The 25472-nt window shown below is 35.9% G+C and overlaps 3 protein-coding genes across 5 annotated transcripts; 2 read left to right on the forward strand and 1 right to left on the reverse strand.

The window, feature by feature from the left end:
* The first annotated feature begins 8 nt into the window (after positions 1-8).
* atp5mea (ATP synthase membrane subunit ea) lies at positions 9-2993 on the forward strand. The gene is made up of 4 exons (XM_082141996.1): positions 9-165; positions 873-927; positions 1715-1813; positions 2878-2993. Exons 1-4 carry the CDS (start codon positions 130-132, stop codon positions 2901-2903), a joined length of 216 nt encoding a protein of 71 aa, XP_081998122.1. The 5' UTR covers positions 9-129; the 3' UTR covers positions 2904-2993.
* Positions 2994-3118: 125 nt separating this feature from the next.
* On the reverse strand, positions 3119-20606 carry pde6b (phosphodiesterase 6B, cGMP-specific, rod, beta). 2 transcript variants are annotated; one of them, XM_082141913.1, is made up of 24 exons: positions 20471-20582; positions 16478-16617; positions 13491-14289; positions 12687-12839; positions 11454-11543; positions 11218-11358; positions 11030-11104; positions 10646-10710; positions 10458-10524; positions 10301-10348; positions 10069-10218; positions 9836-9979; positions 9682-9747; positions 9229-9375; positions 9020-9127; positions 8512-8621; positions 8329-8416; positions 8154-8254; positions 7842-7949; positions 7672-7735; positions 7521-7595; positions 7326-7409; positions 7055-7208; positions 3119-6020 (listed from the first exon to the last, which is right to left on the reverse strand). In XM_082141913.1, the coding sequence occupies exons 3-24, from the start codon at positions 13959-13961 to the stop codon at positions 5965-5967; spliced, it is 2565 nt and encodes an 854-aa protein (XP_081998039.1). In that variant the 5' UTR covers positions 13962-14289; positions 16478-16617; positions 20471-20582; the 3' UTR covers positions 3119-5964. The 2 variants fall into 2 exon arrangements, with proteins under 2 accessions (XP_081998039.1, XP_081998040.1); XM_082141914.1 differs by lacking the exon at positions 16478-16617 and having other exon boundaries at positions 20471-20606.
* Positions 19849-21741, forward strand: rbp4l (retinol binding protein 4, like). 2 transcript variants are annotated; one of them, XM_082141990.1, is made up of 6 exons: positions 19849-20105; positions 20252-20369; positions 20478-20614; positions 20979-21091; positions 21180-21392; positions 21531-21741. In XM_082141990.1, the coding sequence occupies exons 2-6, from the start codon at positions 20253-20255 to the stop codon at positions 21539-21541; spliced, it is 591 nt and encodes a 196-aa protein (XP_081998116.1). In that variant the 5' UTR covers positions 19849-20105; position 20252; the 3' UTR covers positions 21542-21741. The 2 variants fall into 2 exon arrangements, with proteins under 2 accessions (XP_081998116.1, XP_081998115.1); XM_082141989.1 differs by lacking the exon at positions 19849-20105 and having other exon boundaries at positions 20123-20369.
* Positions 21742-25472: the final 3731 nt, after the last annotated feature.

The following is a 25472-nucleotide window of genomic DNA, read 5'->3' on the forward strand; positions in this document are numbered from 1 at the left end:
ACTTGACTTGACATGTGTACAGTGTAGCCTACTGACAGTAGGGAGAATCATAAATCATCCAGAGCCGAGCCGAGCACACACTGTCTGCCACTGACTTCCTCTCCTGCGGCTGAAGAGACCCATTCAAACATGGTTCCTCCCGTACAGGTCTCCCCGCTTATCAAGGTACAGAATCTATTCAGACTATGACCCTCAAACCCTTCTTTATATTCATTAACATGTTTCATTCTTATTCGTTTTTATTTATTTATCAGCGACCTTCATTCATCAGCGAATTAGTTTGCTATACGTTGCTATTTGTTAGCTTAGCTTAGCATAAAATGTATTGGTCAAACCCTTAGCAACTGTAGCCGGTGAATGAGCTAATCGTGTTAGCCTAGCTGCCTATCCTCAGCACTGCAAGGTCAGGCATGTTAACTTAAGTTGAAGATTACCACGACGTTGCAAATATACCGGCGAATGAACTTGTCAAATGTTTAAATAGAATGAATAATGGGAATTGAAAGTTGTACATGCCCCTGTTGTGAGGTGAATTTACAAAAATATAAATATCCCTCCCCTGTAGTCACTGATGAGGTCAGTCATAATGCATACTTCTTATATAAAAACAGTATTTTATATTCGAAAACATTTTGTTTAAAATTGTTGAGTATATTGATTAGCCTATAGCATGTCACACCATGGACATTGCTGAATGTTTTTGTACCCATAAATAGACTGTGGTTTGAATGCATTAAAACTGTATTTCCTCACTGTATGTTAAATTTTCGTAGTATTCAGTAAAGAATAGATTTATAAAATATCACAGTGGCCTTTAAAGTCCTTGACAAGTTTACCAGTAAACAAACCAGCAGTCTTCTCTCTGATTTCAGACAGCAAGATGGTCAGCCTTGCTAATTGGATTACTTTATGGGAAGCAGAGATATGGTAAGTTTTTATATATGGTATGTGCCGATGTACGGTACGATATATCATTATAATGAAAATGCATGATATTGTAATCTTGGGCACTTCAAAATACCATGAATAATTTCTTATTACTAATTGTTTCGATTGTTTGAGTGCATTTTAAGAATACTTTTCCATCAACCGGTAAAAATGTATAGATATTGAAAATGATTTGATTCTTTATTATTGTTCAATAACACTTTACAATAAGATTCTTTAAGTGTTTGTATTTTTTATTGAAATATAAATCTGCAAATAAAAAATATAAAAAAGGTTCTATTAGTTAACATTAGTTGATTCATTAGTTAACTTGAACTAACAATGAACAATACTTCTAAAGCATTTATTAATCTTAGTTAATGTTAATTTAAACATTTACTAAAATATTATTATTAAAATCAAAGTCGTATCTGTTGATATTATTTATTAACAGATAAATAATATGGAATTGAGCTAAAACGAACTAACAGTGAACAGTTATATTTTTATTAACTAACACTAACAAAGAATTATAACTACTTTAACAAATGTAGCTATTGCTCATTGTTAGATAATGTTAGGTAATGCATTAACGTAATGAGACCTTATTGTAAAGTGTGACCTATTGTTCTTTATGGTTCTTTTGCACTTTAATCTGTTTTAAACATTTGTTTACTTTATAACATTTTTTTGTATTGTTTTTTGTTTTGTATTTAAATATTCAGAGTTGTTTTCTTCCTCATTAAATAGTTTTTCTATGGTGTTTTTCAATCAATCTGCTCACCAGATTACCTGAAGCCCATTGCTGCTGAAGAAAGAAGGATTGAGGAGGAAGAGAAGAAACTCAGGGAAGAGCGAGAGCGCATTTACAAACAGCTTTCTGAAGGTCTGTAACTAGTTGTGTGTGTATATCTATCTATCTATATCTATCTATCTATATATATATATATATATATATATAATATTAAATTAATTATTCTACAATATAACAAGAATAAAATATGACAAAATATATGTAATAATAGTAATTTTTTGGGTCGTATTTGAACCCTGCCCCGTCTGTTAATTTCGGACCTTGGTGTTTTAATGTGGACATTTTACATTAACCAAACCCATGTAGAAGGATGATACAGTATGCTGAAATAGTGTTTGATGAAAAAAAACTTTTCCCTTTTTTTATTTTGCAATACATTAACAGCATCTCATGATGCAGCACATCATTTGATATTTAACTTTGGGACCGAAGGTTGTTTTAGATTCTTTACCAAAATATTCAATGAAACAAATGCAAAGAAATGTTATTCATGGCAAAGCATTTCAGGGGATGTATTTCAACTTGGTTGATGATTTAGAGAAAGTTATCAAAGTTCTGTGTATGTGTGTGTGGCATAACTTAATGACATGTTTAGTAGTAATACAGGGTGTTAACTTATTTCTGTCTTGTTTCCCAGTCTTTTTTATAATTTAACTAAGTGACGTGAGTTTATGCTTAAAACAAGAACAAATATCCGTCAATGAGCTTTGAAAACTTCCCTTTGAATGAAGTAGATTTTTCTGATCAGAAAACAAGACTTCATATTCTATGTCATTTTGTATCTCCAGTAAATGTATCTTGATTGAATAATCTTTAGACAATTGCACTGGAAAAGAAGATACAGTAAAAGTTATGTCCATATTTTAGTGGTTGTGAGCAAAGGTATTCAAGTTATTTTTTTTATTATTATTTTTTTTAAGTAATGGATATCTGTCTGATGTTTAATTTTCAAAATCTGAATGTTGCTAATGCAACTCATTGTATTTCACTAGACATTTACTGACGTATTGTATTTAATTCAACTTAAATTTTCTTTAAGTTGGTCTTAAAAAGGTCTTAGAAATTGTCTTAAATTTACTTTCATAAAACCGGCAGAAACCCTAAATTCTCTCTTTTTTTCCCTTTTTTTTCTACAGCAAACTCTGACACCATTCTGAAGTAAGTCTCCGTGACGTATCCATTCCAGCACCAAATGAGATGAATCACAATGAACCTAATTCTATTTTTCAATAAAGACAGAAGTTAAAATGTTTTTTGTAGTTTCTTTTTTCCTTGATTTCCTGATTATATGCATCATAGGGATTTCTGCATACTAATTCAGCTAGAATATATTTTCATGTTTATATTTGTATGCACTATGTGCATCTAACAAAACAAGATCCTCTGAGAATATGTTGTAGACTGTTTTGTCTTTTCTGCATTGCCGTAGTGACATTTATAGAGGGAGGACAATTGTATAATGGTTTAGCATAAATCCCAGGATTTAGGTCAAGCCAATACAGTACAAGTGCTGATTTTGCACAAATGCTTCACAGCTACTTAGCTGCAGTGCTTACACTTCATTAACTATTCAAATAAGCAAGATATATATTTGTTTAGATGTCTCAAAACTCTGCTTTCAACATTTCTTCTTGTGTTTATCTGAAACCCAGAAATACTATGAGTTTAAAGGCCCGTTCACACCAAGAAAGATTAACTATAACAATAACTATATTAGCATCCACACCAGCGGACGTTAACGTTCTGTGTATTATAAGTGCACACTGAGTTTTGTTGTCTGCCACTTTAAATCTAATTGGCTGTCAATGTTTTTATCATTCATCAGCTGGAAAAAAATTGCTCTGTAGGTGATTTGAACAAAATCGTTCCTCAGTGCCGTTATCATAATAGTTGTGGTGTGGAATCTGCTATCCTTTTATATTTAGAACTATTATTTATTTATCGTTATAGTTTTCTCTCTTGGTGTGAACGGGCCTTAACAGAGACAAAAACATTGTAAGAATATTGTCAGAGGATTTATTGTGAAATGGAATATGTAGGGATGTGTAGCTGTTCAGATAACCTTTGCAGATTACATCTAGGAAGGGAAGGCTGGAAACTGCTGATAGTTCTCATAGGATAAGAGGCTTTCTTATCGAGTGAGTCACCGAGCAGATGTGTGAAGAGAATCAAATCCTTTGTAGTTTGAAAGAGTCTCAGATTACTATTATTGCTTTCATACACTATCATTCACAAGTTTGAGATTGGTAAAGATTTTTTTCATGTTTTTGAAAGACGTCTCACCAAGTCTGCATTTATTTAATCAAAAAGACTAAAAACTGCAATACTGTTAGTTTAGAATAGCTGTTTTTTTGTATTAATATACAGTAATTTAATGTAATTGCTGAATTCTAAAGCTCATCATTACTCCAATCTTCAGTGTGACATGATATTTCAGAAATCACTCTTTAATATGCTGATTTGTTGCTCAAGAAACATCAATAAAAAATTAAATAAAATAAAAACGTAATATTTTCCTGGAAACCATAATGCATTTTTCATGATTCTTTGATGAATAGAAAGTTCAAAAGAACAGCATTACTTTGAAATGGTAATCTAAGTACTATGTAAAAAACAAAAACACAAGTTCATAAAAATATATGCTTTAATTGCCATGGTACTGAGCAAACAAAGTGAAGCTTAACATTTTTACCAATTTAATTGAAATCACCCATATTTGATGATGTATTTTGGATGGTTGGAGAGCATCTTATTTGATGATGAATCAAAATAATCGAACTCTTGTCAAAAAACATTATGAAACTTGCTCTGCAAGTAAATCACATTTGAGTCAAACAAGTCTTATAACCGGGCCCCAACTGTCAGATCTGACACATCGATTAAAACATCAATTTTCTTATCTACTGCCTGAAACTTCGCAACTTAAATTACACCTTTATTATATGTGAATCAGAAGCAGCAGCTTTGCATAATAAGCATGTACAATTCCTTAAGTGCGCTAAAACACACCTTCATAGTATTTATTTTAAAACTATGTAAAGTCGTACCTCATAAAATTTATAAATAACTTACGTATATTGACACAATTAGATTCACAACTGATGTTTTCAAGATGTTTTATAGACAACCAGTGAAAGAGAAACTTGATTCCTATAAAAGTCAGACATAAGAGGAGAAACATTATGCCTGAATCTGGATACCTTTGTGAATTTAATCACAGACTTGTCAAGGTACAGTGTGATGACATGTCAGCTGAGAACTCAACAGATGAATGGTATCAAGGCCACTGGAATTAGTTTTCTCTGTGAACGCATGTCCCAACAGGGGAGAAACGGAGTAACGGGACATTGCTCAGTAAAACACACCCATGACAGCACTTGACGTAAATAATTCTGAAGGACAATTGCGCATTTCCTGTCAGAAATAAAAATCCATCTATAAAAACAGCTATGACTTAACTAAACTATAACTGACCACCACTGTATTCATATCTTGCTTACAAGAAGCTGTATTTTATTGCAAATTAAAGTCTGTCACCTACCAAAGTCATAAAATGACATTTAGCGACCTGAAAGTTAACTTTTAAACTGTACGATGTGATCACTTTTAGAGGGAATGAATGACATAAAAACTACATATCACTCAAATAATGGCCTTTATGTTCAGGGAAAGTAGCAGGTGACACTAAATGAAACATTATTACAAATTTAAAATGGAGAAAAAGTTATCTTTAAAGTACAATAACTTGCTGTACATAATTATTTGATTCCTTGATTTTAATTACAGACATGCGTGAACTTGTTGTGGAACTGCTTGATATTAAATAGCAACTGGTCACCAGTAAGGAACTGAAAGTAATTTATTGGTTAGGGGATAAATCAGAACCAAATTTGCAATGTTCACCTCTGAATTTTCCTGTAAGGCTGCATTGCGATTAATTGAAACTGATTACCATCCAATGAAAATGCTTAAACCAAACACTATGACCCAAAGGAAACACAATGGAACAGTAATACTAACTGTAGGCAAGATCCAACGTGTGTTTTGGTTAGCAGGTGGTCTTGTGGCTCGCTGATAGCATATAATGCATTGATAGTGTTTTCCCACTCACTCTTGGTTAGATCCTTGGGGATCCTGGGGTTCAGGTTGCATCCCCCCATTTGACATAACAGAGGCTAAGTTGCATCTTGAACTGCCCTGCCCTCTGTACGGTTGTCTTTTCTCTAGCAGATGGAGCAGGTCTTGGACCCTGATCCACTGGTGCTGTTGGACTTTGCAGCTGTAGAGAAACAAATACAAACACAGAATCCAAATTAAAGAAATGTGTTAGATCATACAATATATGGCTGACAGGATGTGGACACTTTCTTGTAATTAACAGGATTGGCCTATTCTAGTTCAGATCTGGGTTCAGGTCAGATTTTTTGCTGTCTGGGTTCTTTAAAGCTCCAATATATAGATGGTTTTCTAAAGAACTAGAGAATAAATAATAATAAAAGAAAATGATTTATTTTTGTGGAAGTCAAAGATATTTTAATTTTTTAATTTTCATCAGGCTATAAAACCTTTATTATAGCAGCAAAGTGATGACCATTTTCCTTTTAATCTGCATAATTATTTTCAATCAAATGTTCAACAAGCACATATAGTTGTGTTTGGGTGTCCACATACTTTTGGCCATTTAGCATTGTCAGTGTACACTACTGTTCAAACGTTTGGTGTCAGTAGGTTTTATTTTTTTATTCTGCAAGGATGCATTAAATTTAACAAAAGTGACAGTAAAGACATGTTGTAATTAATAGTAAAATTAAATTTCAAATAAATGTTGTTCTTTTGAACTTTCTATTCAACAAAGAATCCCAAAGAAAAATGTATCATGGTTTCCACAAAACTATTAAGCAGCAACTGTTTTTAACATTGAAAACAATAAGAAATGTTTCCTGAGCACCAAATCAGCATATTAGAGTGATTTCTGAAGGATCATGTGACACTGAAGACTGGAGTAATGATGCTGAAATTTCATCACAATTTAGCATCACAAGAATAAATTACATTTTCAATGTATTCAAATAGAAAACAGTTATATTAAAGTGTAATAGTATTTCACAATATTACAGTTTTTACTGTATGTTTGGTCAAATAAATGCAGCCTTAGTGAGCATAAAAGACTTAAAAAAAACGTAACAACCCCAAACTTTTGAGCAATAGTGAACATATGTCAAATGTCAACCTGAAGTTTTCATCAAATTTAGTACAAATACAGTAAACGAAACTGAATAAAAGCTTAAGCAAAAGACTATCTAAAATTCAAACCGTTGTTGGCAGCTGCTTCCTGTTTGGCTTTAGTTGCCTCTTCCAATTCCTTTAGTTTCGACTCATATTCCTCCTGCCTCGCTTTCCAATTCATCCGGTTGTTCAGAATGCCATCATACATTGGCTGGATGTCCTTGTGGAAACGAGAGAACTCCTGTGGAATAATAAGAGAAAAGGGTTGCTAATTAATCTTACTGACCAAAACTTTTTCGTTTTGTTTTTGGCATTAATTTCATTGAAATTGATCAGTCTCCATCATTCATAAAGGTACCTTGTAGACAAAAGTACAGACAAAGTCGATAAAACCACACTGAAGCTTTGGCAGCTCTGCAGCTTTGTTCCTGTCCATCATGGGCTAGATTAGGTGAAAAAGACAGACACCACATAAGATTTTCTGATTCTTCTTTTTTCTTTTACCACCAATATTAGAATGGCAAGTTTTGTGTGAAAACAAACAGGTACTCACGATGGGGTGTTGCTCAAGCACAGTCCTCTCAAGATCACCCTGCTCCCAGAATTCAGCTGCTACAGAGAGGGCAACCTAGGATGGGACAAATCACGCTTTGTATATTCCAGAGAAGCAAAAGAGAAGTTATTCTTCAGTTGACATCTCCTACCTTGCTCTGCACCTCCCATGGCTTCGTGATAGCTGAGAGGTCACACGCTGTCATCATCATCGCCCTGGTCAATTAATACAAATATGAAAAAATGAAAAGCACAAAATGATTCTTTTTAAAATATTTATTTTGCCAAAATGTCTAATGTAGCTATAAATGGAAACACTTACATTACAATTTCTTTCCTTGTTGTTTCAAGGGACATGAAGTCCACCCATTTTTTCTCCTCTTCATATGTCTCAGAGAGATCCACAATTTTCTGGAACATTGTCCTCTTTCTTTAAGGTAGAGAAAAAGTTGAGCTGAGTACATTTTTGTTTTAAATTTAGTTTTCAATTATTTAAATGAACAGCCATGGTCATTATGAACTGTCATTGTATAAAAAGCTGCATGACAGCATATGTGTTTGAAACAACATAATGATGAGTGAATAATTTAATAGTGGCATTTAAAACATTCCATTGCTACATATTGAAACTTACTTGAAGTACAAGGCAAGATCAGTTGCGATAATGGCAATATCAATGAGGTGGAAGACATGCTCTGTTTGTCTTCTGTTGAGGTTTTGGAAGATGTTTAGTGTCTAAGGAAAAACAAATATGTAAGTATCAAATCAAATTAACATGGAAGCTTACATTCTGGACAGTTTGCTCATACCTCATCGCCTAGCAAGAATTTGCCAAAATCCAAGTGATGCCTCTCTAGAATGGAGGAACCATGCAGCTTGGCTAGAGGATTTCCGGACCTAACCACAAAAAATACAAAAGTAATGATTATTATTATTATTATTAGAAGCAATAGTAGTACAAGTACTAGTAGAAGTATTAGTAGTTTACTGACTTCACTTGGTAGAGATTATTTGTGCCTCTGTGGTCGATATCATGCAGGAAGCCGGCAGTGATCATGGCCATCACCTCCAAATCTGAGTAATACCTCTTCAGTTTCCCTGTCTGGCTCCATAAATACAAAAAAATATTCTCATTAAGACTTTATTATTGTGAGTATGTGCATCAAAAATGTGTCATGAACAACAAAGTCAAAATGCTAAAATATATTTGTCTGAGCAACCTAACTGGGCATGAGTTTGGGCGGGGCAATCCGTTTGTCTAACCAATGGAAGATGAAGGAGTGTTTGAAACTTGTTCGAAAACAATCATTATTTGCAAAAGTGTTTTAATTATTTACTTAAATTAAAAAATATATTTTGCTTGGAACCTAAACAAGTGCTTCTATAGCTCAAACAGTACAGTATGACGCTAGCAACACTAACATCATGGTTTAAAATGAACTGAAAACATCAGATGATAGAGGCTTCCAATTGCATAAATGTAAGCTGAGCGGGTCATACCGTGAGTAAAGTGAACATGGTTTGCCCAACATTGAAGCCATGGCGCCAGTTGTGGTAGGTGATTTTCCTGTAGCCTTTGCTGACTGAGTACATGAATCTCACTAAAACCTAATTAAAGCAGATAGCAGCCATATTACATATTGTTTTTTATGAAATTTCATGATACACACAAATAAAGTGTTTCTGTCATCATAAACATGAAAATGTACCTCCTGAGGGATCTGAAACTTTCTAACCACCCCAACTTCATAGTACATCTGGATCCCACACATTACAAGCTCCAGTTCAGTGCAGTCAAAGTCTGAAAAATGGAAGGCGTAGATCTCAAACTTTTTTGGGCCAGGCAGCTCTTTTTTCTGCATGAAAAACAACAAACAAAAATGTCAGACAGTGCATAACTTTCTGAGAACACAAAACCAAGTATTTTTAATCATTTGAAGAATGCAATATCAGCTGAAACAGCGTAACTTGAACATCATTAGCATATTAAGAGAGTCACAATAGACATATTTAAAATAATCTGTAATTTTATTGCTAATGGTTTCCTATTAAAGGCGACTTTCTTTGTCTTATCTATCTGAGAAGGTTGGGTTCAGCCTGTACCCTGATTTCAAAAATCTTGAATTAATAAGATTAAAGGAACAGTAAACAGGTCAAAATACCAGAATCTCCAAAAGCTCGTCCTCCTCACAGTCACTTGGCTCTTTGTCAAAATATTTTCTTGTTTTCTAGAATACCAAACAGAACAAAAATTAACAGAAATAAAATACAATCAATTACAGTACAATACAATAAATTAAGTCACTTGGAACTTACAAGGATATTTTGAATCTCATCATCTCGACATTTGACATGGTAAAGCACCATGTCCTGAGCAATGTCCTTCCTGTTCTCCAGCCTATTCATTTTGTCGTAGGTGTCCGTGTTGAGGGCCGACCAGCCCAGAAACTGTGTCAAAGCCTGTCAAGACAACAACGCATTGTTCCATGACTCAACAAGTCAGTGGTGACCAATCTCTGTCATTCTACCAATCAATTGATACATTTTACCTCCATGAGTTGTTCATCATGTTCATCAAATGGTTTGCCATCCTTCCTGTTGTAGAAAGTTGCAACACCAACAATTTCTTCTTTTTTGTTGACAATTGGCAGACACAGCACATTCTTTATGGTCCATCCACTGCTATCCAGAGCTTCCGTCTACAGAATCACGAAGTGTTATTACTGCAATTCAAGGCAACTTCAACGATTAAACATGTTTTAGATAGCAAAACATATCTACCTGAAAGTTGAACATTTCCTCTGATGGCGCATTCATGATGTTGCAAATCTTGAGCACACAATAAAAGTCAATAAATACATATTACATGTAAATAAATAAAAACATTTTTTTTAAATCAACCATACTTTGTTCCCAAAATAATAAAGGAGTAACTTACCAATCCATTTTCTGCTACATATGTGGGTAATCCACTAGACAAAGCCCAATGATCTGGAGTTGGATTTCTGTGGGGGGGAAAAAAGAGAGAGAAAATGTTTTTTTTTTATAATGCCATCTCCTAAAATGCACACTTTGGATATAACACATCAGAAAAAAAAGGCTACTATAAGAAAAAAGAAACCTTACGGTATGACCTTGATGTCCTCTTTTCCGTGCAAAATATAATCAATAACTTTGTAGAAAATTACTTCCTAAGTGAAACGAAAGATGAAAATTTGATTTTATTAGCATTTTAGAGGCAGAATTCTGTCATCATTTACTAATGTCATTCAAACCAAGTATGATTTTTTCAAAAATGTCTAAGCTGCTCTTTTCCATATAACGAAAATGAATGGTTACCACAGGTGTGTCACTGTTTGGAAAAAAAGCAGCTTCGATATTCTGCTAGATTCTACCATACAAAAAAAGTAATATGGGTTTGCATTGGCATGAGGGGGAGTAAATGATGAAACACTTTTGGAGGGTTTTTGGCTGAACTATCTAATTTGAAATATGAAAAATGCAGCCTACTCTTCCGTCTGGAGTTACAGGGCCCGAATAAGGTGGCTGCTCTCCCATCAACACTGGCCAAATATCAAAGAACTCCTGCAAGGGAATAAAACCACCAGGTCAGACTTAGAGAGAAACAGGACAGACTGAAGCCTCTAAATTAAGCATGAAGCCTTTGTTCCTTTCAGCAATTATAGCGATTGACGTACCTTTTCCTTGGTCATGTCCAGCAGGCCCACAGAGTACCTGTCACAGTTGAGGTAGGCTCGCACTGTGTACAAAGCTTTGTGAAACTGTCGTTCAATGTCTGTGAGCTCTTCAAACACCTTGTTAGCCGACCACAACAGCAGCTATGCATGAAAAACATAAAAAATGCATTAAGAACCATTTTTTTTTCAATTCATTTTTAACAATTGCTAGTGTTTGCAAACTTATGCAGACTGACCTGTCCTTTACGTGTTTCACAGTTATGAAGGTAGCTCAGATGAAAAATCTTCAGGTTCAGAGAGGCAACTTTCATATACTTTAAAAAAAGCTTTGAGAAAAAGAGGCATATTTTGAAAATGTTAAAGTAAATAACATGATGCCAAGTATGCTTAAATGTCTCAGTATGTCTTTAGTGTCTCATTTCAACATTTTATGTACAGTAGTCAACATCTGAAGTGGATCAAAACCTTTCATCAAAGTTATACATGAATTCTTGTCTTAGCACAACTTTGATGAACTTTTTTGATCCACTTCAAATATTGACTACTGTATATTACAAAAAATGAACTCTTAAAGGGGAACTATTAATACAAAATAGGACTCTCATCTCATGATTGAGTCTGGATCTGAAGTTTGCGCACGAAGCGTTGGTATTAACCCATCTTTCAGAATCAACGTTTTTGAAAATCCAGCGTTAAAAAGACCCTTGTTTGTGAAGCCGTCCAGCACAAAAATGATTGGCACAAACGTATAAGAATTTAGCGATTTTCTTTGGGACATTTCCTTCGAAAATTTAATTTAACCACAATGTCCTCAGTGACTCAGATGGCGGGTGTCTATGGAGACTTTTATGTGCATTGGTACATCCCAAAACACAATAATAGTAATGTCTCTTTGACACAGACATTGTACAACTCCAACAGCTACAGCGAGGAGACAAAAAAGATGGACTTTGTGCTTCTCACTCAGGGCTGTGTCTATGCTAATAGGGCAGATCATCACCGGCTGTGGGCGGGGCTTATCCCTATAATGACATCATTGTAGGGAGGAATCTGAATCAGCGAGTTCAAATAGACTGCTTTTGATTTATGGGAATTATAAAAAATCAGTGAGTGGCTTTTTACCATTAAATGCTGGTTGCTCTTACACACTGCAGACACACATCGGTGTTCAAACATCTCATAAAAGTGAATTTTGCATAATAGTTCCCCTTTAAGTCAGATAGACTTAATGCAAAAGCAAACACGTATTACCAGGCATTTTTACCAGTTAAAAATGTTCAAATTAAGTGTTAAAATACTTGATCTTGTTGTAATGCAAAAAAAGTCTGGAAGTTGTGCTTGTGTGTACTCTGTATATGCTAAATGGCATTTATTAGTTATACTAATTTGTCTAATCTAATGCAGTGACATGTTTTGAGGCCACTGTATTAATAATAGGTGGTGGACAGAAAAGTCAGACAGACACTTACATCCTCATCTTCATCTGTGAAATAGGGTCCAGTAGTCTTGTTGACTGCCATGATGACGGCTACTATGTCCTTGCCGTTCATAATGGGCGTGGCCAAGATGTTGCGCGTGGTGTATTCAGTAAGTTCGTCAACGAATGTGCTGAAGTGACTATCCTACAGTGAAAGCAAAGTCAGTTATGTCACACACATTGTCCCACACATTTATACTTGTATTTATCACTCAATGCAAATTGTAGTAGGGTCAGACTGCAAACAAACTTTGGATTCAAATTTGTTTTCTCATGATGTTAATTAACCACAATATCTCATCACAGATGAAAGACGTATTTTAGAAAATAACATCTTTAAAAGGCTCGTTTTACTGATATACTGATAACTGACTTTTAATTGTGGCATTAACTTCACATTTATCGGACAATTAATTATTGCAAATGGATTCATTTCTTATGGATATTAGAAAGCACATGAAAAGTGTTTTCGCCCTTGTTTAACAAATCAAAATAATTGTGTAGATGCCATAACACAAACAACATACTGTAAAAATTATTAAATGAAAAATCTTTTCACTCACTACTGTGAGGAGATTTGGTCATTACATAAATGCCACAGGTGAAATAATCCTTCATGCTGGACATAGGTCATGTCATATTGAAATAAATGGGATTATGTCAAGAGGATTTGCCGAGCCTCAAAATATGACCATAGCTGCCGTCTAATAATGTATAATAATGTAATTAGTCTCTTTCAATCAAGTTTTACAAAGTGCGTCTGATCTGTTTACAGATGTTTCAGAGTGGTTCGTACCTGTGTAACATCCTTCACATTGACAGTCTTCTTGGTTTGAGCCACATGTCCTACTATACCGATGTCCAGAGGGAAGACGATCTCAGAGTCTGGAGGCACCACACAGTCATCGAGCTCAGAATCTTTATTAACGTTGAAGAGACGCGTAGCCAGCTCGGCGATGCCGTTCCGTTGTCGATACATGAAGAGGCTACATCGGTCAGCATGGATCATAGCGCTGATCCTCTGCAGAATCTTAAAAACCACCTTCTCCATATTGACGTTCTCCTGCATGTCTGTAATGAGATCGTAGAACATCTCTCCCTCTTCTATCGAGCTTATGGCCTTAAAACTGTCCACATCCACTTTCGACTCCGGTATTTGCATGATCGAGGCCACGGCTCCAGGTTTGAGCTTTTTGTCAAAATAGCTCCTGGCAAAATCTTGATTTCCATCCAGGAACTTCTCCACGTCTTCCTTTTTGACACTCATCGTGGGATCTTCTGGCCCAGTCCCAGTACTGGCAGGTAATGGCCAAGTAATGAGAGTTCAAATGAGTTTTCAGGACAAAACAAATGAGTATTTACAGCCTATATTCCTCAAATGGTTGAGAAAAAGAAATCGTGAGATGAGACGCCTGCCACAGCAGGGGCAACCCGTGTCCAATCTAACTGTCATCAGCAAGGTGTTTTCCTAATAGTGTTGAAGGTGAATCAGGATCTGCTCTAGTAAAACTGATCAGGTGACCTGCATCAAAGCCTGAGCCCACAGATGAAACTGACCAACGTCCTCCTCTGAACTCTCCTCTGCTCTCTGTGTCCTGGGAAAAAGAAGAGGTGCTCTTAACAACAATTTTAGAGGAAAAGCAACAATCATAAAGTATGAGTGGTAATGCACAATCATATGTTTTGTTCCTCTTTGTGTCTTCTCCCAAAAGCCTGGCCTTTATGCTACAAGCTCTTTAAGTTCTTATTAAAAACACACTCCTTATTACTAAGCCCTATTTAACCAGGCCACTAGCTGATTATCTCAGCACCCAGTTGTCTTCTTGCTCAGTGTGACTGATACAATGGGAGCAGTGAAAGGGATTTCCTAAAAAATGGAAAAGAACAAATGTACAGTATATCGGAAGATTCTTCATTACCAGTATTAGGGAAAGTGACTTTTAAAAGTAATGCATTATAATATTGCGTTACTCCCCAAAAAAGTAACTAACTGAGTTACTTAGTTACTTTTTATGCATTGTAATGTGTTACATTATTTTTGCATTACTTTTTCTCATCTGGGCTGGGCTTGCTTGTTTGCTTTTTGGTAACATTTTAGCAAAGGTATAGGCCCTTTCACACCACTAGTTAAATAAATAAGCCTCTGGCTGAAGGAAATTAAGCAAATTCACGCCTATACAGTAGAGGCAAACAAACTGTTTTTCTAAAGTAATTTTTGCTTTTTAGTATAATTGAATTGGATCAAAGAAGGTCAGCAGCAAAGACATTGGTTAATAAAGTGAGATACATGAAATATATTTATGTAATTTAACATTTAATTATTGCAGTTTTGCATAATATTCTGAGTTGTTATAAATTTTGAGGAATACTAAATATGGTTTTGTACAAGATGAGTAAATGCATGCTCACATTTAGTCTACAACTATAACCATCATGTTTAGACAGCGCACACAACGCCTCTGCTCCTTGCTCTCGATTTCACTCAATAGTGGGACAAGAGAGCTGTCAATAATGAGAATACAAAGTAACTTGCATTACTTATTTGAAAAAGTAATAGATATTTTATTGTAAGTTTAAAATGAATGTGTAACTTTACTAGTTACTTAGTAATCTGAATACGTAACTTGACTAATTGACCATTTAAGAGAAAAGAAAAAGTTAAATTAAAACCAGCAATTCTCAAAAAGAGTCTATCTGTATTGCATCATAATTCTATGAACGCCTCATTTTGTATGGCAGTAACATGATAAGCTTGTGTGTATATACGTGTGTGTGTGCACCAATATTGAACACACACATATATATATAAAATAACTGACAAATTATGTTAGTAATTAATTGCTGAAAGATGTGGGTCTAGATGGAATAACGACACAGAGTCTTATCATAAAATACCTATAATCTTTTGTTCAGGTAAAGTACATATCTATATAAAGGCCCCATATCCATCTTAAGCAAAAGGTCATGAGGATAATCAGCATATTAATAGCTCCATACAGTACGTGCACAACACAAGTCACAGCTTTGGCTGCTGAAGGAAGGTGAATACTGGTACATTTCTATTGTGTGGGTGAACCCAGCAGTTTAGAAACTGTACATGATTATTAGCCAAAAGCTGTCAGTTAAGTTGCCCGAGCGAGTACACAGGCATTTTAACTAAATCAACCTGTTAAACAAAACGCTGTCTCTTTGGAGAAACTTGGAGATTCAGGAGGGACAGGAGTCAACTCTCAGTACAGTCTACAAGGGTGTGAGCCTACGATCTCTACATTAGCACATCAGACCCATTACTATTAGGATTTCATCAGCCAACATATTGATAAGGGTAACTTTTTCCTATGAACAAATTTATTGATTGTGTTAATGTTTGTTTGGCCATGAAAATTATATGCAAGACATTTGCATCCTTTGACATGACAAGCAACATGTTTTATTAGTAAGTTTCTACCGTCCTGACCAACATAAGGGCAGTAATCAGAACCTGAATCCAGTTCTTTTGTTACTGTACCACCTAGTGTTAAGCATCAGTAATGTTTTTGCTGATAATAATAATGCCATACAGGAACGAAAACAAAACAACTATATAATTGAAAATAAAAACAAACAAATTCTCAAGCCCTTGTAAATAAAAGACCTCAAGACTGAAGGTTTTAAAGAATCAGACGACAACATAGAGTGTTTTTTTTTTGTAGTCTGAATGCAGATGTTGTCACTGCCTAAAATGCCCACAAGGGTGCAGTAGACCATAGTTTGACTCATTTCACCGAACTCATCTGAACTTACTTTTCTGACATGCAAAAGATGTTGCATTTGTGTGCAGTTTGACTGAACTCAACTGATCTTTTTCTCAAATGCAGTTCTTGGATTGACAGAGACTGGATGGGAGGGGGTGGGCTGCCTGGGTCACTAAAACTTGAAAACCCCTGAAAAAAATGATAAATATGACAGTCAGAAAGTGCTAGCTAGCCACACATGTATTTGTTAACCTATAGCTAACACAGACCTTTTAAAAACCCTTGTTCTCTAAACTGGAGCATGAAACAACGGATGTGATTCCAGAAAACTAGTCTAATCTAGTGCTTCAGCCAATTGGAACATGTGCATGCTCAGCACTTGTGTATGAACTCACACTAAGGAGTACCTTTGTTTGAATAGTTTCATAGATTGGCTAGGAGCAAACCATGAGAACATGGGGGATGTGTGGGATTAGGATCAGGGCTTATGGGTTGAGGTTCACTTGGACAACAAACAAAACAAAAGGGCTATAGATCCATGTGTGTGCTAAAGCTGAAGGAAACAGTTAGCAGGAATTGAGGATATCCACTGAGAAACAACGTAATGTGAAAGGTTTAGTTTAGTTAGAGGTAATTGTTAAACAGCAATTGTTAAAGTGCAAACAATATTTTACACTTTCTGACCTGTTAAACTTCTTAAAGGGATCCTCAATCCCAAACCAATTAAAATGTTGCTATTATTTACATCATCCTCACGTCATTCCAAACCTGTTTGACTTTCTTTCTTCTGCAGAACACAGAGGAAGATATTTTAAGGAAAGCATATAACCAAACAACATCAGAGCCCACTGACTTCCATTGTATGACAAATATATCTCAAAAATATCTTCTTTTCCATCCCACAGAAGAAAATAAGTAAGTAGTTTTGCAAATGAGTAAATGACAGCAGAATTTTCATTTTTGGGTGGAGTATCCTTTTAAACGTTTCCCCCCATAGTTCTTACACCTGTTTAAAGGTAAATGTGCTCCACTGCACAAGAATAACAACAACCAGGGACAAACAAGTCTTCTTTGCCATCTGTTTACATAGTATATATAGCAGACAGCTTGAGAAGCTGTGGCCGAAAAAAGAAATGAAAGTCTTTAAAAAGAAGTGTACTAATCTCTGTGGAGCACACCTACAAATAGATACCATTGAGCACTGTCAGGTGTGCCAGGAGAGGTTAGCCAGGTTAGCCATCTCTCATCTTTAGCATAAATAAATGGATTAGGATTCAAATTATGGCAACACTGCCATTGTTGAGTTACTTAAGACAGGATCTAATTATGCATTATATAAAGGAACCCGTCAAGCATACTGGTAACTGTATGGATACATATTACAGTATGTTGCCTAGATCACCCCACCTGAGAGCGGTCACCGTAATTTTGCCAAGCAAGACATGATCCTATATCAACATATTTTGTTGATCCGGAAACAACATTCCTGTCTGAAAATACAGTCCTTATCCCTACCCCTAAACCTACCTAACCCTACTCATAAGTTATCCTTAAAATGTTGATCCAGGAACATGTTGCACTTGGTGAAATCACGTTCACCACCTGAGAGCAAAGTTTCTTGAGGTCACAGTAGCATCTGAGCCAAGAGATCTCAGTGCTGTAGTGTGGCCCGTGACCAACCAATCCTAATTCTGCTAATTCAGCAGATGTTAGCCACAGATTATGCAGCTATGCATGGGAAGTAGTCCAAAGAACAGTTCAGAAAAGACTTCTGGGGACAATCTAATAACTTTTCAAACTGACAAATGTTCAGCGATCATATTTTACAATAAATATATTCTTCAAAATCAAACATCTGGCTAAGTATCTTAAAAATACAGAATTAGGGCCATATTTACTAAACAGGGTCAAATTAGCATGAGCGCAATTCCAAAATAGCGCCGATGGGAGTGGAAATTTCTGCGCATGATCTACTGACGACGCGCATATTAAAGAACAGACGGATCATTTCCATAATGTCCAAAGCAATCTACCTGTTAGTGTCTGGTTTAAGACGTACTTTATTTGGGTGGTAAATGGCGCAAACACCAGTAAATTGACAAGCCCAAACCTTAGTAAATCACCTTGCATGATATATTTAACTACTCTCCTCCCATACATTTTCCGTCTGAAAGGGAAACTCTTAAAAATGCATATTAAATAAGGAAATATGCAATTTGCATAATGCAATATGCAACAAAAAAAAACACCAAAAGATGATTTGCGATGGCGCGAGCTGTTGGTAAATCTGGCCCCTCTACTTTTAACAGTGATTCCTGAAATACATTTCCAAACAAAACTGTGATACCGGTTATGAATCTCGGGCTAATAGAGCTACCAATAAAACTGGTGTGTTTTTTGTGATGCTTGTTAAGTGGCCACAATAACGGCAAATAATTCAATGCTCTTTTTATTTAAGCATACTTATCCATTTCTGATGGTGCAGCTAGTAAATTGTACTATATATGCGTTTACTTTTTAAATAAATAAATCTTTTCATCAAACTTGCTAATTGATTACTATTAAAATGTATGTACACTTCAAATTTTTAGACAATTTTATAATAGAGTTGAATGATGAGGGAGAATCGGAGTCTGTACAGCATCTTAATGAATAAATATGGAACAAAATAGGTATTGGATAAAATGTTACTTTTATTCAAAGATATCATAGACATACCAGGGTAAAGAAATATCATATAATCTAGATTTTGTTTGCATAATTACTATACCTGCTTTTTGTAGCACGCCAATACTGCACTATTAAAAATAAACACTCCTTTTAAAACCTGATGAATGTGAAGTGAATGCGATCACACCACACAAATCTACCACAAAGAGCCAAGTACATTACATAATGGATTCTCATAACGAATAAAGCTGCTTCCGTAGTCAAGTCCATCTCATCAAATTGGCACAAAGCCACTAGAAGCTTATTGTCATCAAGACAACATTGTAAATCAACAATCACAATCATTCCACCACAACAATTTGTCTAGTCTTGTTTTCTTGTTATTGGACATTTAGTACATCTTACATTAGCTAAAGCTTGTTCATTGGAAACACATTTTACAACGGAGTTACAAATAAATTACTAAATTATGTTTTGCCTTCCTGTATATCTTGCATTGTTTCTCTTATAGTTGATATTTTAACATTACAGATATCAACATACAGTGGAGGAAAACCTTTATTCCATAAATCAGTTTTTCAATTACCAGGAACCTAATAACATTACATAATACAGTAGTTGTTTAACACAATTTCACAAATAAAGCTTCTTTCAGCTTCATCGACCCCTATTCCTAGATGTTTTTGATTTATTAATTTTTAAAAGTCGCACTATATTCCATTTAGTTGCATAAAGCTTTTTTTGTTTTTATGGCAAGCATGGGAGGGTTCAACCGAGAAGCCAGATTACAGTGAGGATTTCTACAACCGGATTAACCATAGATTTAAGAACCTTATTTAGTCACAAGAAGTGAAAATAATCAATAAGCCTGTCTGTAGAGTTGGTATAAAAGAGCTCTTGCTCAGTGTAGACAACACAGTCTTGTGGAGAACCACAGAGAGACCCTACACCACAGAATCCTTCCTTTCGTTCACTCCAAACAACAACAACAACAACAAAACAAAGAGGTAAGATCTAGAGTTTTCATGTAGGCCCTCGGGGTTAAGTAACCGGCAGTTCAAACTGTTATGAGAAAGACTGTTAGAAATAGCTACTGAGTTGATTAGCTTTGCATCAGAATGCTTCACCTGTGCTTTCCTTCTCCGCTACTCAGAATGGAATACTATAAGTTTGCCCTGCTGGTGGTTTTCCTGTCCTACATTGAGCGCTGCTGGTCTGTCTCCTGCGTTGTGGACAGTTTTACAGTCAAGGACGACTTTGACCCCAAGAGAGTATGTAGTATGCAATTTGATGATCTCGGTGGAGATAAACATTTGCTCATTAATAATGTTGATGTAAAACAGAAAGGATGACCTGACCTGCTGTACTGTACCTTGTAGTATGCAGGCAAATGGTACGCTCAGCAGAAGAAAGACCCAGAGGGACTCTTCCTCCAGGACAACATCTCTGCAGAATACACCATTGATGACGACGGCACCATGACTGCCTCTTCAAAGGGCCGCGTAACTCTTTTCGGGTTAGTGGAAAATCTGAAAGTATGAGTGTAATGAAGCATTCAATTCGATGACTGATTCATAAACCAAGTTTAATACATATGGCAGCAATTACGTCACATGCTAAAGTTAATCCTGCTGCTTACGGTTTCTGGTTTGATTCAGAAATCAAGTTTAAATGTATGACAGGAATGACGTCACATGCTAATGCTAATCCTGCTGCTTACGGATTCTGGGTAGATTCAGATATCAAGTTTAAATATTTGACAGCAATGGCATCACAAAATGCTCATTCTGCTTGCATATTTTAGTTTGATTTAGAAATCAAGTTTAAAAATGTTAGTGGTGATGTCACATGTTAATGCCAATCCTGCTAACTCTTTACAGATTCTGGGTTGTGTGTGCTGACATGGCTGCCCAATACAGTGTACCTGACCCTACCACTCCTGGCAAGATGTTCATGAACTATCAGGGCCTGGCTAGCTACCTGTCTAGTGGAGGTCAGAAGACATGTATATTATCACATATTTACCCATTAATGTCACATGAATCAATTGACTCATTTTTTATTGTTTATTTTTAATAAAGGTGACAACTACTGGATCATTGACACTGACTACGACAACTATGCTATCACCTATGCTTGCCGCACTCTGAAGGATGATGGCACATGCGATGACGGCTATGCCCTGATCTTCTCACGCAACCCCCGTGGCCTACCTCCTGCAATCCAGCGCATCGTCCGCCAGAAACAGGAGGAGATCTGCATGGCTGGCCAGTTCCAGCCCGTGCTGCAGTCCGGTAAGTTCACGGACAGAAGTCAGGCTCTCAATTTAGCTGCAAGACAACTAAAGTAGTCGTATTCATTCAAGTTAAATATGCAGATAAAGATAGAGTTCGGATTTCTCTGTCTGATTTCTCTCATTTCTCATTTTACAGGGGCTTGCTAAGCTGTTAGAGGAAACAAAGATGGATTCCTTTAGCATGCTGGCAAAAGAAGAGGCATCCACTGTCATTCCATTTCAGTGCTGTAGAGATGCATATGTGCCAGGGAGACAAATCAATGAACTTCTTATCTCAAGGGAGTCAAGTATTGTGTTTTAAGTGTCTGTGACAATAAATATTTTTTAAACAAAACTTATTTTAGTCATTTTTTATAGAATTTACAGGGGTGGGTGATTGTGTATTGCTTTGCATATCACTGACATCTCTAGTATCACTGGCCATGATGGTGTGAAGTCAGTCTGGTCAAGGATATTTTTTTTACAGATTACTCCAAATTTAAAATATATTCAAATGGATACACAGCAGTTTGAATGCCCCATTCAAATTGAAAGAGACATTATATTCCAGCACATTTGCACTGATAACCAATGCCAAGAAAAACAGATTCAACAAAAAATAAAAAATAAAAATAACAAGAAGTATTTCTGTTTGGGAAACATAATAGAGATTATGGGAAAATGTACACATAAACATGTTTAGAACATGTTTGTGATTAAAGCAATGACAATGAGTAACCATAGTTTCTGTAATGCCAAACCATTCATGAACATTAAAAACTGGCAGAATGTTCCTGTCCAAGTTCATGAGATCTAATTGGGTAAATGTTAAGAAATTACATAATTACTTACCATATCATTACATACCATATACCATATACATACCATTCTATTTTCTATTATACTATTACAGTTATATTTGCAGCAAAAAATATATATTTTGCAAAGATATTTGCATTCCTAACAGTAGCCTATTTACAACATTTTATGTAGATGTGTTTTTCATAGTGATATGAATTCAATAAGGTCTATCAGAAGATCTATCTTTCAATATTAATTTCAGGTATGTGTTTTGCTGAGCAGAAATATACAGGTATAGTCAATGCAACAACTTTAAAATATTAAAAGAAAAAAAGGATTGCCTAAGTAAGAACTGTATGAACTTATTAAGCATTATTACATGTTGGGTCATCCGAGGTCTTGTCAATTTATCAACAATAGGTTAATACCCTCTGAAAACTGTTCTTATAATGACTGTCTGCCGCTAAGTATTCCAATGCCAGCTGGTGTCTTGGAGACAGAACAGATTGTCTGTACTGAGCCAAGTCTCTGCTAGGGAAAGTCAGGGTTAATGACATAAGTGGCTTTTAAAGCCTGGCGATGTAGGTAAACTAGATGTAGAAAAGCTGATCATATCTCAGCCTGCCTGACAGACATTTCTGGCTGGATGAAGGACCACCACCTTCAACTAAACCTAGCGAAGACAGAGCTACTTGTGGTCCCGGCCAACCCAACACTTCATCACAACTTCACCATTCAGCTAGGCTCGTCATCCATAACTCCATCAAGGTCAGCCAGGAACCTTGGAGTGGTAATTGATGATCAATTGAACTTCACAGACCACATTGCTAGAACTGCCCGGTCATGTAGATTTTCCTTGTACAACATTAGGAGGATCAGGCCCTTCCTATCAGAGCATGCTACACAACTCCTTGTCCAAGCGCTAGTTCTATCCAGACTGGACTATTGTAATGCTCTCCTGGCTGGTCTTCCAGCTTGCACGGTCAAACCTCTGCAACTGATCCAGAATGCCTGCAGCCAGAGTGGTCTTTAACAAGCCGAAGAGAGCACACGTCACTCCTCTCCTCACAAAATTGCACTGGTTGCCAGTTGCCGCTCGCATCAAATTCAAGTCACTGACGTTTGCCTACAGAACAACCACTGACTCTGCTCCCTTTTACTTAAACTCATTACTTCAGACTTATGTGCCATCCAGAAACTTGCGCTCTGCAAGCGAGCGACGTCTTGTGGTGCCATCTCAAAGAGGCACAACATCTCTTTCTCGGACCTTTACCATGACTGTTCCCTGCTGGTGGAATGATCTGCCTAACTCAACCAGAGCTGCTGAGTCCATAGTCACTTTCAAGAAACGTCTGAAGACGCTTCTTTTTCGACAGCACTTGATCCAGTAATACTAACACTTTCTCTTCTATTCTATTCTATTCTATTCTATTCTATTCTATTCTATTAATTTTTTCTTTTTTATTTACATGTACTGCATTAGATTAAACTGAGAGGGGTCATAACACTTGCATATTGTTGATCTACTGTTAGTTTAGCTGCTTCTATTGTTCTCATTTCTTAGTTGCTTTGGATAAAAGCGTCTGCTAAATGAATAAATGTAAATGTAGAAAAGTCCAGACTCTAGACTGGAAGTCTGAGTCAGTTCTCTGAATGTAAATCTTAATATTTACATTTCAACACATTTCAACACAGCTCCCTCACAGCTCAGGACCTGAAGTGGGCAAATCACATTGACTCCATTGTGAAAAAGGCCCAGCAGAGACTGTACTTCCTTCGCCAGCTGAAGTAGTTCAATCTGCCACAGGAGCTGCTGATCCAGTTCTACTCAGCCGTCATTGAGTCTGTTTTAAGCACTTCCATCACTGTCTGGTTTGGTTCAGCTACCAAATCGGACATCAGGAGACTACAACGGACAGTCCGGACAGCAGAGAGGATTATTGGTGCCCCCTTGCCAACCCTCCAGGACCTGTACTCTTCCAGAGTGAGGAAGAGAGCAGGTAAAATCATCACAGACTCCACTCACCCTGGACACCCCCTGTTTGAACTGTTACCGTCAGGACGGCGACACAGATCACTGGCCACAAGAACATCCAGGCACAGGAACAGTTTCTTTCCACAGGCCATTTCCCTTCTGAACACTTAACATGCCCCCCAAGGCATATGCCTGCAAGTGCAATACTCCCACTGTCTAGTGCAATATTCTCTTAACTCAGGTGATATTTATATTATATTTATATTATTCATACTACTCAAAATACTGTAAATATGTTCATAATCTGTAACATGCACTAGACTCCCACTGTCTAGTGTAATATTCTCTAACTCAGGTGATATTTATATTTATATTATTCATACTTCTCAAAATACTGTAAATATGTTCATAATCTGTAAATGTTTATTCAGACTAAACCCAACTGTGACCCCTTTTTTTACTTTTTATACTATTTTTTTTTTTATATATATATTTTATTCTTAGAATTTGTATTACTATGTTTCTTGTTGTATTTGTATTTGTATATGTGCACTGGAAGCTTCAGTACCCAAAAAAATTCCTTGTGGGTGCAAGCACACTTGGCAATAAAGCTCTTTCTGATTCTGATTCTGATTCTCTTTTGGTTATAACATGCATCATTATGCAGCAACTACATTGAAACATGTTTAAAAAATAAACATTATAAAATAAAATAAAATAAAATAAATTACATTTTGATAATGCCAGCCAAAAAGAACCAATTTGATAGAAAACCCTTACATTTTCTAAAGACTGTCTCTGGAAACTATCTACATAACTGATCACGAAAGTTCACTGAAGTGCAGACATGTACACATTTTAAAAACATTGTGATAAAAGCAATGAGTAACCATGTATACTAATGTCCCATGCACCATTCATGAACATTAACAAAGTGGCAGAACGTCAGCAAATTTAAATGACCATATACGGACCTGTTTTTAAAAGATAATTAACTTGGGCTCATGCTTTGTACATGCTGTTAATGCTGTGGGAAACAAAATATATATTTTGAAAGGTCATAATGAGTCTTGCTCCACCAGATTTACTACGTCACAGCTTATATATATATATATATGTATGTATGTATGTATGTGTGTATCTATATATATATATATATATATACACATACACATTAATTTCTTATTCAAACTAAATCCTGTCATCCTCTTTCATCCTTATCCTTTTCACCAAACATGTGTTTTAGGTGGACAGATCAATACACTACAAAGAACATGTAGAATGTTGGAAAATAACAATGTCTTTTCTGATTCTGTTACCAAA

Source organism: Leuciscus leuciscus (genome assembly GCF_965113295.1).
Source record: "Leuciscus leuciscus genome assembly, chromosome: 16".
Taxonomy (NCBI): Eukaryota; Metazoa; Chordata; class Actinopteri; order Cypriniformes; family Leuciscidae; genus Leuciscus; species Leuciscus leuciscus.

Coding starts and splice junctions, on each gene's coding strand:
- atp5mea (XM_082141996.1), top strand. CDS start 130: ATGGTTCCTCCCGTACAGGTCTCCCCGCTTATCAAG. Junction 166..872: donor AGGTCTCCCCGCTTATCAAG/GTACAGAATCTA, acceptor CTCTGATTTCAG/ACAGCAAGATGGTCAGCCTT. Junction 1,814..2,877: donor TTACAAACAGCTTTCTGAAG/GTCTGTAACTAG, acceptor TTTTTTCTACAG/CAAACTCTGACACCATTCTG.
- pde6b (XM_082141914.1), bottom strand. CDS start 13,961: ATGAGTGTCAAAAAGGAAGACGTGGAGAAGTTCCTGGATGGAAATCAA. Junction 7,736..7,841: donor ACAAGGAAAGAAATTGTAAT/GTAAGTGTTTCC, acceptor TTAATTGACCAG/GGCGATGATGATGACAGCGT. Junction 7,209..7,325: donor TCTGTACTTTTGTCTACAAG/GTACCTTTATGA, acceptor ATTATTCCACAG/GAGTTCTCTCGTTTCCACAA.
- rbp4l (XM_082141989.1), top strand. CDS start 20,217: ATGCTTCACCTGTGCTTTCCTTCTCCGCTACTCAGAATGGAATACTAT. Junction 20,615..20,978: donor GGCCGCGTAACTCTTTTCGG/GTTAGTGGAAAA, acceptor AACTCTTTACAG/ATTCTGGGTTGTGTGTGCTG. Junction 21,092..21,179: donor TAGCTACCTGTCTAGTGGAG/GTCAGAAGACAT, acceptor TTTTTAATAAAG/GTGACAACTACTGGATCATT.